Consider the following 12,478-nt stretch of genomic DNA (forward strand, 5'->3'; position numbering starts at 1 on the left):
GGTGTAACTGTAGTTACTGACCTACAGCACCTCTTTCCTAACCTCCTAACCAGCTTTAGCAGCGTTAAATCACAATCACAATCCTCACAACTACAGCACTGTTACAGTCATATTTTAGTATTAATGCATTCCCAAGCACCGAAAGTGAAAGAAAGAAGTGGGTTCATGTAAATTACAGCCCTGATTTAAACGAAAGTAAACTGAGGAAGCTATGAGGCATTGGAGAGCGGGAGAGCGCTAGCTTTCCAGGCTAGCTGTTTTTAGTTTTCCGCTTTCAGTTTAAACGTACCTGAAAAGTGGACTCCGTTTGTCTGGTGTTGATATATTGCCGTTCACCCCTTAAATTACTACGATAGTATAGAGAAATCCAGTCGTCGCTAGCTGGTGTCTGAATACTGTGATGTCATTTGTAGCGGGGTAGCCGAGCGCTCGTCACCAGCTAAAAATAATCAGATTTATGAAATGTTCCACTGTTTAGTGAGTGTTTGTCGTGTTCCGACCATAAAGGATAGTTTAAAACAACAATTAACCCCCCAGGAGCAAAAATCAGCCTTCAAACTTGAAAGGAATAATGATTTGACATTTATCACGGTATGTATCGATATCGAACAATATGAATTTTGTTTATTGTGATAACATTTTTGGCCATATCGCCCAGCTCTAACTTGAGAGCTGTTTGATTATTTCATGAGTTCAAGTGAACTGGCTAAGAGGTGAGACAAAATTGGAGCAGAGCTTACCCAGAAACCACTGCAATCTACTGGAGCAGATCTTACCCAGAAACCACTGCAATCTACACAGAACTCTTTGCCGTTTCTGATTTCAATGATTAACCTGTTAACATCTGGTCAGGTTTATTCCATTCACAAATCTGCTCAAGTGGCACTGCTACTCAAGAAACACTCTTCAGACTCCACAAACGCTCCTTTCATTTTTGTCCAAAACCCTGGAACAGACTGTCCTAGCACAGCTATCTTCACATCTTGAGAGGAACAAACTTATTCACACCAACTATCCTGAATACGAGCCAGGACACTCAACAGAAACTACTTTCTTGTCAGTCACAGAAGATCTCCCCAAAGCCAGGGAGAGCTGTATTCAGTCCTCATCCTGTATTCAGTCCTCATCTGGACCTCTCTATTACTAATAACTCCTTCACAGTGTATCCGTCATAGAGACCTTGGAGTGCTACTAAATGATAAAATTAATTTTTCATTAAGTCGATCACACTACATACCACCAGATTTGTCAGATTCCTACTTCACAACATCAGACACATAGACTCCCTCCTTGCAGCCCTTCCCTCATGAGCCATTTCTACTCTACAGAGTGTTCTGTGCCTCACAAAGTTCTAGATTGTGTTTCCTCTGCTGAGATCACACAACTGAGTTCCTGTGGAAACAAAAATCAGAGGCAAAGCTCTGTTTCTCACATTCTAGGTTTCGAAGTACTCAGTCCATCACTACCTCTGCACTTTGGTTCAGAACTGCACCACTGCACGCCAGTTTATTCCTTTGACTTCTCAACTCTTCATGTGTTCTTCCTCAAAATCAAAGCCTGCTCAAAAGGCTCGGTCTCTATGCTTTAGTGTCTTTGTCCCTTAGAGGTGAAACAAACTTCTCTCTGAACTACGCACTGCACAGTCACTCAGTTCCTTTCACCACAGTCTAAAGCCCATATGTCAAACACAAGGCCCGCGGGCCAGATCAGGCCTGCGACACAATCCTCTTCAGCTGGCAAAAGTATTTTAATTTTCTATTAACGTTTCACAATGCGCTGCACTACAGTCCCCAGCATGCGCTGCAACATTATGTGCACTCTGACTCTCCTACCCCAACAACAATCTATGGGACAGCGGTTAAACCCCAATTTTACACAATTCTACTCATATTACCTAACATACTAGCTGAATTTCAGCTGCAGTTCAAGCAATATAAACACTTAACGTTAGCACAGCAGCTCAGAAATTGAGCCCAAGTCTTAATGAACTTGCAGCAAAGAATGAATGCCAGGTGCCTAGTTCAAGCAGATAGGTATTTTGCTTCCACTATGTGTATCACACTGGATAAGAGACTATATGTCATGTAAATATCCACTTTGTCCATTCTTTATTATTACAAAACTATGACATTCAATTTGCTATGTTCAAACTGGGCTTCATGTAGTAAACTATTCCTTACTTTACTCTGTAAGTTTGCTAGTTAATAAGCTAAGAGCTGCACAGCTAGCAACAACAAAAAAGAGCAATGTACCACGATTAAACCAAAAAAAGCAGTTTATGTTTGCTTCAAAGAGTTTATGTATGCTACACTTTGGTCTGCATTACAAAGTTTGATTAGCTAGCTAATTAACCCACCGAGACTGGCCTAGCATATTGAAAAATCTATTATATGACATTTGGTGACCCCCATGACCTTAAAAAGAGCTAACAGAATATACAGTCCTGGGAACAGAGAGTCTTGGGAACATATGGCACTGGGAACGTGGGGCCCTAAAAACACAGGGCCCAGGAAACATGTCTTATGTTATGTTAGAGAACTTTCAAAGCTCTAAATTAAAAGTTGCAGTGTTCTAGGGCATTGGTTCTTTACCCCAGTCCTAACTGCATATAGGCCTAGACATAGTGGACATTTTTTAATGTTCTTTTATTGTACCTACTGTACATGTACAGTAAGTACAATAAAACTACTACCTATTGTACATTTATTGTACCTACTGTACATGATTATCATTTAAAATATCATTTAGAACAGTTTATACTTAAACGTAATCATAATATTGTAAAAAATCATTTTTTTTATCAGCACATATCTATTCGTGCCTTATGAAATCGTTGTGCCTTTCTTCAGCAGTTCCTTTTCCTCCAAACCTCATAAGAAGGTATTTATATCTTTCATCTGCTGCTTTCGATTATATGAGAGCTGCAAGCTCATGCTTACTATGTGCCATCTGTTTCTTTTTTTTACCACTCTATGCCATTAAAAAGTCCTTATTTCCAGGGCCTCACTTTCATGAGTGCCAACAGATACTCAGAGGTAAGCTGACAGACACATTAATGTTTCTTTATGTAGCACCTGAACCGTGGTCATTCAAAGTGCTTTACAAATGATGAAATACAAAGATAAGTTAAATTACTATTTAAAAAGTAACAAATTAAAGGGGAATACAAATTAAAACATGATTAAAGCATGATTAAAACCGCAGATTTTAAATAAGAAGAATCATTCAAATTAAAAATAAAAATGAAATTAGAATAATAAAGGGCTGTTACAGTGGAGAAGCACAGTAGAGCTAACGGTAATTGGTTCTACCATGTCCCTGTAAAGCTGTGTGACTTGTCAATGTGTGACTTATTCAAGTCTTTAGGGGATCTCGGTGACAATTAGCGTTAATGTGTTAATTAGTTTTAACATGTGTTTTTCTCACTTGTCCCCACCATAATGACCCATAATGTCCCCCAACAGCATTCACACAGTACTTGGCTCATTACAAATGCATGCAGATCAACTCCTACATCTGAAGTAGAACTGTCGTGAATACTCGACTAAACTCAGTTAAAAAAAAAGATTGATTTACTTTCTTTATGAACTGATTTGTTGGCAGTGTGCATGATGAGAATGCGTATTTTAAAATCATACAGATTCTTTCTTACGTCTTTTATGTACTGTGTGTAGTTTATTACTGTTCAGTTAAGTTCACTTTTTATTGTTTGTCTAAACAGCCAATCATAACTAACAGTGACAGCACTAATCTATAGCTAATTAGACAAATGCACACAGACACTTCCTTCTGTCTCATTCACACCTGGCACCCCTGGCCGTAGCTGATATTGTCATTATTCAGAGGTATTTTTAGAGGAACATCCCCTCCCGTCTCTCGGGCGCCTTGAGCTGAGCAAAGCTTTGGGTCTCACCTGTCACTGCAGTGACTGACTAGGCCTTCTGCTACTGGGCTTTTACTGCAGGGGGAAAGCCTTCAAGCCTTGGGTCTGACTCACACACCTACATTTAGCCCTGCTTACTAATGGCCATGGGCAGACACTCAAGCCAAACTCAGTCCAAACCGTCGCCTAAAACAATGACAGAGAATAGGGTTGCAAAGTCCTAGCACTGCAATTATATTGACCCATATTGCAATTTCAATGCGCAATAACTGTAAATATTCACAATGTGATGAAAACTACCATGTGTTATTCTAAATTATTTTATTGTAAAATCACTTGCATTTGTGTTTGAGTACATGAATACATTGATTCACCACAACACCCACAGAAACACTCAACTGTAATTAGTCAAGATGGTCAAAACACAGTAAAAAAACTCTGACTGGCTAGAGGCTCATTTTAATACAGCTATTTTTCTTCCATGTCATTTTTGCAAATGACAATTAACAAACAATATAATATTCAGACTTAATATAGACATTACCAAAGTTCAACTAGTTTTAACTGTAAAACTAGAGCACTGTACTTGTGTATAAAGATATTATGGCAATGATGTTTCCATTGAGCACAAATGGCACAATCACTTTACGTGACTGTCCACAAAAGGATGTTTACGTCACTGGAGAGGCACAGGTGGTGGCAAAGCATACACACGTTATTAATGACCACAAGGTATGTCAGGAGGGGTGACAGAATGGGACTGCATCATTGCCAGTGGACCAAATCCAAGTAACACTGGATGCCCACCACCTTATCTTTTTACACATGCCTATTTTTTCAGGACCCTTTAATGCCAACCTGTCAATTGAGTAGTGAGCTTTTCCTCACCAGAGAGCTGAGAACAGCAAAGTTCACCGCTTTTGCTCACAAAGACACACAGATATGCATGCATGCATACACACACACACACACACACACACACACACACACACACATCCAGAAAGATGAACAAATACGCTACAGTTACAGTTACAGTAAAAAAACAGTACCACAGTACTTCCAGGAATTATAACAGTATATTTTTCAGAACACAATAAGAACACCTTCCTCTCATGTTTAGCTCTCCATTCATGTCTAATATGATGGTCAAAATTTCAGACTAACAACATTTAAAACTATATAGGCTACAAGTAAGAAAAAATGGGTCTAAACTCTTTTTAGAGGAAACAATCAATTGCCTAATTTGAGGTCACTACTCCATTAAGGATAAAGTCAGCATCTCATACATTATAAACAACATCAGACCAACAATGGAACCTAATGGAAAATGTATTCATTGACCAGACACTCAAATTCAGAATGTGTATGCAGAATAACCTCAGCAAATTTTGCGATGTAAACTCTCTTTTCAGGGAAATCTGAATGTTACACATCTTATTCTCTCATTCAAAGACAGGTCACGCTCTCAGAAGAGTCTGAGGGGCTTCTCTACAAACTGTAACCCTTAAGTGGACTTATGCAGTACCTATTTTTGGGGTTTCTTACCCGGGAAATGGTGAGGGGCATGTTGAAATCCTTGCCTCCCTGCAAGCGGAAGCCCCATGGCGAAGGTCCGTTGAGTGTCACAGTGTAAGTACTCATTGTTCAAAAAAATGTGTGTAGCTGTTTTGTTTGGTTTGTAAGTCTTCCTCCAAATGGATGGGAAAATAGAGGTGGAGGTGTGGCAGGTGCCAAATAGCCTCTGAAAGAAGAAAATAGTGAAAAAATGGTGAGAAAGAAAAAGTAACAATAATTTTCACACAAAAAGGTAACAACCAAAAAAAAAGAAAGAAGGAAAAAAGAATAAATGATGATGAGTAAAAATCTATACCACGAGACAAACAATTTAGGCCCACCCAAGTTATGTACTTTGCGTATACCTAATGCAAAATATTGAGTGCAAAAGTTAGAAAAGAGCTGGAAAGAAGAAGAGAGTGCTTGCCTGCTCAGATGAGCTGGAGTGACAGCCTAAGAATAGCTGGCCCTCTGCAGAAAACGATAGCACTGTGGCATTGTGGGGGGGGCCCTTATACGGTGTGTAAGGGGACACCCAGAATGCCAGGCCTCCCATGATTCACACAGCTAATATAGCTTCCTCTTAGGCCAAAGGATGTTTCTAGACCACTTTGCTAGGGTGCTTCATCAACCAAAGTGGCCTACGCAGTAGCCAGTGTAGAAAATAGGCGATGTGATTAAGAATAATTGACAAAATATGATTTCTCTGTTAAAGCGAGTAGAAACAGGCCATTAATTGACATTTGAAACACATCATATTTTTGCTATATTGTGACCATTTAGTGTTTTCAACAAACCAGAGAACAAGTTTAAATGATCTCATTAGTTACTGATGAAAGCATGTGTTTCATTAAGTGCAAATTATTAGCAGTTTTGTGTCCAATAATTACTGTATTAACAAAAAGTGAAAGGATGCGTGTATGTTGTATGGAGAATATCAGCACTAATGCTATGATGGGATATGGTACGAACATGCTACAGTGGGGGGACACTGATGAAATGGCCTTTGGTCAGGCCTCCCTTTGTCTAACACACAAATAGAGTGACCTGAAGAATGGCATGGTGGGCTTCCCCCAGTAAACACACTGACCAGTGCCAGTACAGACACTACAGTTCAACCCCCATAACCCATACAATACCAAATTTTCCCCTTAATGCAGAATCGTTCAGAACAATATATCAAAGGAACGTATCGCTGTTGTCGGAAGAAAACCCTGTATCTCCTTTTTTATTGTTTTTCAGTTTTTGACATAATTTGAAAATGCTTGTTGTCCTTTACACCGCGTGTAAATTTCATGAAGAATGGTCCAAAAGAAATAGGTCTGGTTCCATTTACTTACATTAAAAGTAAAGTAGATAAGTTATCATTTTGGAGGTTTTCTTCCGACAACAGCTATACGTGTTACGTCAGCAACTAATATTCGGCAATATAAATCAGAAATTACAATATGGTTGGCAATAATTTAACATTAATTACATTTTAATTACAATAAAACAGCTTGGCAAATTAGGAGTTGGCAATACGGCAAAAATATCATACCACACTATTTAATGACATTTTCTTAAAAACTGCCACAATCATTTTTATTCAACTTTTCACAAACTGTAATGCACTAAATTCAGTTAAACAGGACTAAGAATGCTCGCTTTGTAATCATAAGTGTTCTTTATGTACTGATGATATTCACAAAAAGCTCAAAAAGCATATTCTTTATCACAATAACAAAATTTATCATGATGATAAAATATCGTAACATTGTCCTCTCAATGGAGAATGATGGTATTTTAACAACCAACCCACTGCCTTTGGCTTTTACCTTCAAAAGGTATTAATGAGATTAAATATACGAAAACCAAAAGGGCAACAAAATACAGTATTTTCTGTAAAGACACATGTAAACTCAGTAAGTCACCAAATTTGGCTTATTCATGCAAAGACAACTAAGACTAGATGACTGCCAAACAAAAAGACTAATAATACATTAAAAGTTCACTATTAATTCCCTTGAAGTGATTCCATTATTAGACCTGAAAGCAAACGGTAGTGATTTAACCAGGGTTATCAGGCTTATCTGACCCCTTTTTCTGTCCTGTTTATCAATTCTGCCTCAACTGTCTAGATGAGCTGTTAATTATCTGGCCTGAATTATTACACAAATCATAAAGGCACAAGGTAAAACAGGGTCATTTGTAAATGCCTATCTGTAAAGGCACAGCTAACATTATAAGCTCAGTAATATTTTTGCTACTCCCTCTTTAGGGAGCTGTAATAAGGTTAAGAAAGGTCCCTCAGAATTAAGCCTCTGAATGATGCCTGTTCTACTCTTTCTGCTCCCAGCAAACAGATAAGAGAGAGCAAGTGTGCCGTCACAGGGCTCAGGCTGTGATACAGAGGAAAGAGATAATCATTTAAGGCCTGTCTGTTCACCCTGCCTAATTTGGGAGACCTCCATTGAGCAGCTAAATTTAGACCACTTTGTCAATGGAAGAATGTGAAGTAACTTGATGGGAACTTGATCAAAGTGTTCTCTAATCAAAATCCCATTACAATAGGATTAGAGAGAGCAAGGCACAGTAGTAATGTGACAATGTGAAAAACATGTAGTACTTGACATCACTGTCTGCAGGGATGCTGTTAGCTTAGTTTTTACAGTGCCATAGGGCTGGCGGGCTGCACAAGGTCCGATACCACTTTACTTTACTTTAGTACACTTTAAGTAAACGTCTGCTTCTGACACACATAGCTAAGCTGAATTTTATAACCAATTCCTTCTATTGTGGTGACTTTAATGTAAGCATAATTATGTGTCAATACAATATTATGCAAAAGTCTTAGGTGGTCAAGAAAAATATTTCAAATTATTTATCTTGGCAGTCAGTGTGCTTTGCCAGTAAAACCACTATATAACATTAGAATAACTACAAATAAACATAAATACAGCAAAACTTAACACTAATTTCATTTTTTAAAAGTTATTAACATGGTTGGTTTGATGAATACAGTCAGAAGAATACATGTTTGACTTCTTGCTGCACAATATCATATACAAAATGTAGTAATGTTTGAATTAAAAAAAGACAGAAACGTAATAAAACACTGCTGGAAAATTGCTACATCAGACCTATCTGAGAACTGTCTGGACGTGGCCACATATTCTGATGAGCATGCATGACTGACATACCTCACCACTGAAGCAGAATTAAACACAACAGCATGAAGGTGGAGAAATGAGTGAAATGAGTTGTACATACACAGGTGGTGTATTTGTAGAATGTGTTCAGGACTATATAATAATGTAGCTGTGACTTAAAAAAAGGTTTCCCCTTTTCTTATTCACTTTACTGCTGGATGTCCATCCAGGGAATGCTGGCATGGCTGGCTGAATGAATGAGCATGCGAAAGAATGAATGGGCAAACAACAGGCAGGCAGGTGAGTTAGCTTGACAGCTTAATTATGCTTGCTAGGTTTGTTTTTGCTTCGTCGTTAGCTCTCGCTCTGTAAGGTTTATCTGCCTCGTAAAGAGACAGACTGTAAAAGAACACAGTTTTGCTACTTCAAGAAATTTTTATGATACATAATATGTCATGATATTTATGTTTCCAGACATCTTATGAGTTGGAACAGAGAGAAAAGAACCAGTAGTGCTACATTTAAAAAAATACTATCAAAAACTATTAATACAATGATTTTTATTCAATACTTTACATACTGTGTTGCCTTAAATCCAGTTAAACGGGACTAATTTTGCTCTTTTTATAATGAAACATGCAGTTGGTCAGTGTTCTACAAATACTGACGATAGGCATGATATGTTCAGAAAAGCATATTGTATTTTATTGTGACATAATGTATCACAACAACGACACATATTATTATATTGCCCAGCCCTAGTTTGACGGTAATGTCAAAGATACTCCTTGAGGATGTTTTTCATTATTTGGCGAGCTTTTTTTTTTTTCAAACTGCCTGCTTCTGAAGTATAATACACTGACCCTCTAATAACGTACAGAGATATTAAAAAAGTACATCAGAAACTCTAATATGCCCGTAATTCCACAACATGATATTCAGTTTCACCAGCTTTGCTACTATTTCTGTTTTATGCTAAGACTTGATAAATAATAGAATGTAGTTATATAACTCACCTAGGACTCTTTTACTGCTCTACACTTGTTTAAATGTTGCAAGTATTGATGCATTTCTGCATATCACTGCTTTCTGCTTTCCTCCCTCTCAAGCAGAACACAAGTAACTGAAGATTGAACGACTAGAATACTACCTATTATGCTAATAAGTAAACCAAATTTTTAATAATCATTCACGGCTTATGATAATAATTCATAATTCACATCAGGAATGTCACGTCATTAAACTGCGTTTATACTTACGGTTGTACAATTTCAAACCAGAAATCTGATGCAGTTTGATACCCAAAGCAGTTCTAAGGTCTATAGGAAGATTATCATGCTTATTTTAGAAGCTCATCATTTTAGCATTTTGGGAGGAAATGAAAAAAGAATGCCAGAGAAACCATAGGACTATTTCTTTAAGATGCTTACTCCAAAAACTGAAGATAGGTTTGTTTGTTATTATTTGGTTATCACCAGTTAGTCAGCAGGCGACACTGTTCTAACACATACTAATCCCTCTGAACACTAACGCAAAAGCCAGGACACACACACAGGGGGACGATCAGGGTGGACACTGCAGGGTTTCCTCTGTACTGTTTACTACACAGGCTACACTATTTACTACTTATTCTGATCAAACCTCAGGGTATGTTCACCATTAACCCCTAAAAAGACCAGTTTTATTACACACTTCTACAATCTAAGAATAGCTCAGCCAGTTTGCACTGGAGTCTCTGTAGTTACTGAATAATAAGCCTTAGTATGTGATGGGATTTTAAGGGGTTAACCAAACTTTATTTGAAAAAAATGTTCCTGGTATCTGAGACATTTGTTTAAAGGAATCTAAATAAACACATCATGTTTGTATTTATAATAAGTGGATTTGTGCCAAAGAAATAAAGCATTGAGAATTGGACTTCAGGTTAATGAACAGATGCAGATAGAGCAGTAGTTCTGTTACAATGATGCCAGGAAAATTAAAACCAGGCCTAAAAATAAAACAACTCGAGAACTCTGAGAGAGAAATGCAGATTAACAGCAACTATTTAGAGTTTTTTCTCTTTTTGAATGGTAACTGGTGTACAGCACAGTGACAGTGCAGAGCCATGCGTATGCAGAGGCACCAAACGCCAACAATGAACATAAAAATGAGCTACAAATATAACTATGAAAAAATTATATAACTCAGGCTGAGCAAGAAGATATTCAGTAGGTTTGTTTCTGTTCCAAATAAAAAAATGTAGTTATTTGCATCTGAAAACCTTCACAACTTCTCGCAATTAGTGACTCCATATAGTTCCTCAACTCATCAACATTATATCCCACTCATGGTAAACAGAGCACCTCTTCACACCACGAGATGCTCAACAAACCTCCTCCAGCAGTCACTCACTCACAGTAGCTGACCGTTACTGCACAGCTAACAAATGTTAAAATACTGGTCAGGGTAACCCTGAACTGGCCACTGTAGGTCACGACCACATACAGTTTCATAATAAAACCGTATGAGCCACTTTCAGTACACATTATAACTGAAAAACATCTAAAATGTGTAATGCTACCTAATGCTAACTGAGAGCAGGTGCATCGTCAGTGGTGTGTTAGCTCGCCGAGTGGACGTCGTGTGAACGGTGGTGTCTGTTGTACCTCAAAAGTTTCAAAAAACTACTCAAAGTAACATTACTCGTTTAACGTACACTTCATGGCTGCTGGTTTTTAGACGGTGGCGGCCCTGGAGAAGTGGAGGTCCTCTTCTTTCCTCCCTGAGGCGAGGCGAGGTGAGCGGTGTCACTCAGCGACGGCCAGCTTGATCCGATTCCCCGGAGACCGGCGGTGTGTTTTCTCCACCCGCATTCCGACAAGCCCCGCCCACCGACGACACGGATTGGCTAATAGAGCGAACTCACAAACTGTCCGCTTATTGGCTGTCGGAGGAAACACCGGACATTTTTCGCCAATCCTTCAGTAAGTAGGCGGTCCTGACGAAGGAGACGGGAGACCACCAGAGAATACCACTAGCCTATCCTGACCTGCTTGTCAGGGACGGGCAGAATTTCCGAAGTTGTATTTGTATTTGAAATACAAGTCATTTCCTCCAGATTAATGAATAACATAGATGATGATAACGATGATGACGATGATGATGATGATGATTATTGTTGTTGTTGTTATTGTTGTTGTTAATAATAATAATAATATAGTAACTTAATCTAACCCACATGCTGAAATTTTTGTTATATAAACACAACCGTGTTATTATTATTATTATTATGACGGCTATAATATTTTGCAGTTTATTTTGATAAGTGTGCATTAGGTGGATTTTGAATTTACAAGAACTACATGAACTACTGACCTATCCGCGTGCAGGAGGCGGGACTTGTCGGAAAACGGGTGTGTAAAAAAGACGGCGGGAACTTGACCTACGTAAGCATGCGTGAGGAGGGGCCACGCGCGCTCTTCATTAAGGAGAATTATTAAAGAGACAGAGTGGCACTGGCACTGAAAAGAGTGATGTTATCTCTCTGTGTGGTGATGAATGAGTTGAACATGATCTGAGCAAAATTCTGCAAAGGGGCCCTTCCTGTTTAACAACGCCTGGAAGACATTCAAAATAGTCTGTTAGAGACACCTAAAGATTATTAAAGACTAGTAAAAACAATATCAACTCATTTTTAAAAACACTTTTGACTGCCAATTAAGAACAAGGCAGTGCCCGTTTTAAAAATACAATGGTGACCACTTTTACTTCTTCATGTTTGCCATATTTTCACTGATGTTTTAGATAAAGAAGTTTTTCTCTCTGCACCTGAAATCACTTCCAGGTTCACATGTCTTGCCTTCAAGGATAATTGCTTTTAGAACATAAGCCTTACCAAATGTCAAAGCCTTGTTGCTTTCCAAATTTG

The 12,478-nt window shown here is 38.3% G+C and overlaps 1 protein-coding gene across 1 annotated transcript in view; it reads right to left on the reverse strand.

Moving 5' to 3' along the window:
• Positions 1 to 11,386, reverse strand: part of ldb3a (LIM domain binding 3a) — a 53,924-nt gene extending 42,538 nt beyond the window's left edge. The window contains exons 1-2 of the mRNA XM_036573576.1: positions 11,267 to 11,386; positions 5,429 to 5,624 (exon numbers count right to left, since the gene is read on the reverse strand). Coding sequence (XP_036429469.1) covers positions 5,429 to 5,524 — 96 coding nt within the window. The 5' untranslated portion in view covers positions 5,525 to 5,624; positions 11,267 to 11,386. The remainder of the gene's footprint in view (positions 1 to 5,428; positions 5,625 to 11,266) is intronic.
• Positions 11,387 to 12,478: the final 1,092 nt, after the last annotated feature.

Source organism: Colossoma macropomum, unplaced genomic scaffold (genome assembly GCF_904425465.1).
Source record: "Colossoma macropomum unplaced genomic scaffold, Colossoma_macropomum, whole genome shotgun sequence".
NCBI lineage: Eukaryota > Metazoa > Chordata > Actinopteri > Characiformes > Serrasalmidae > Colossoma > Colossoma macropomum.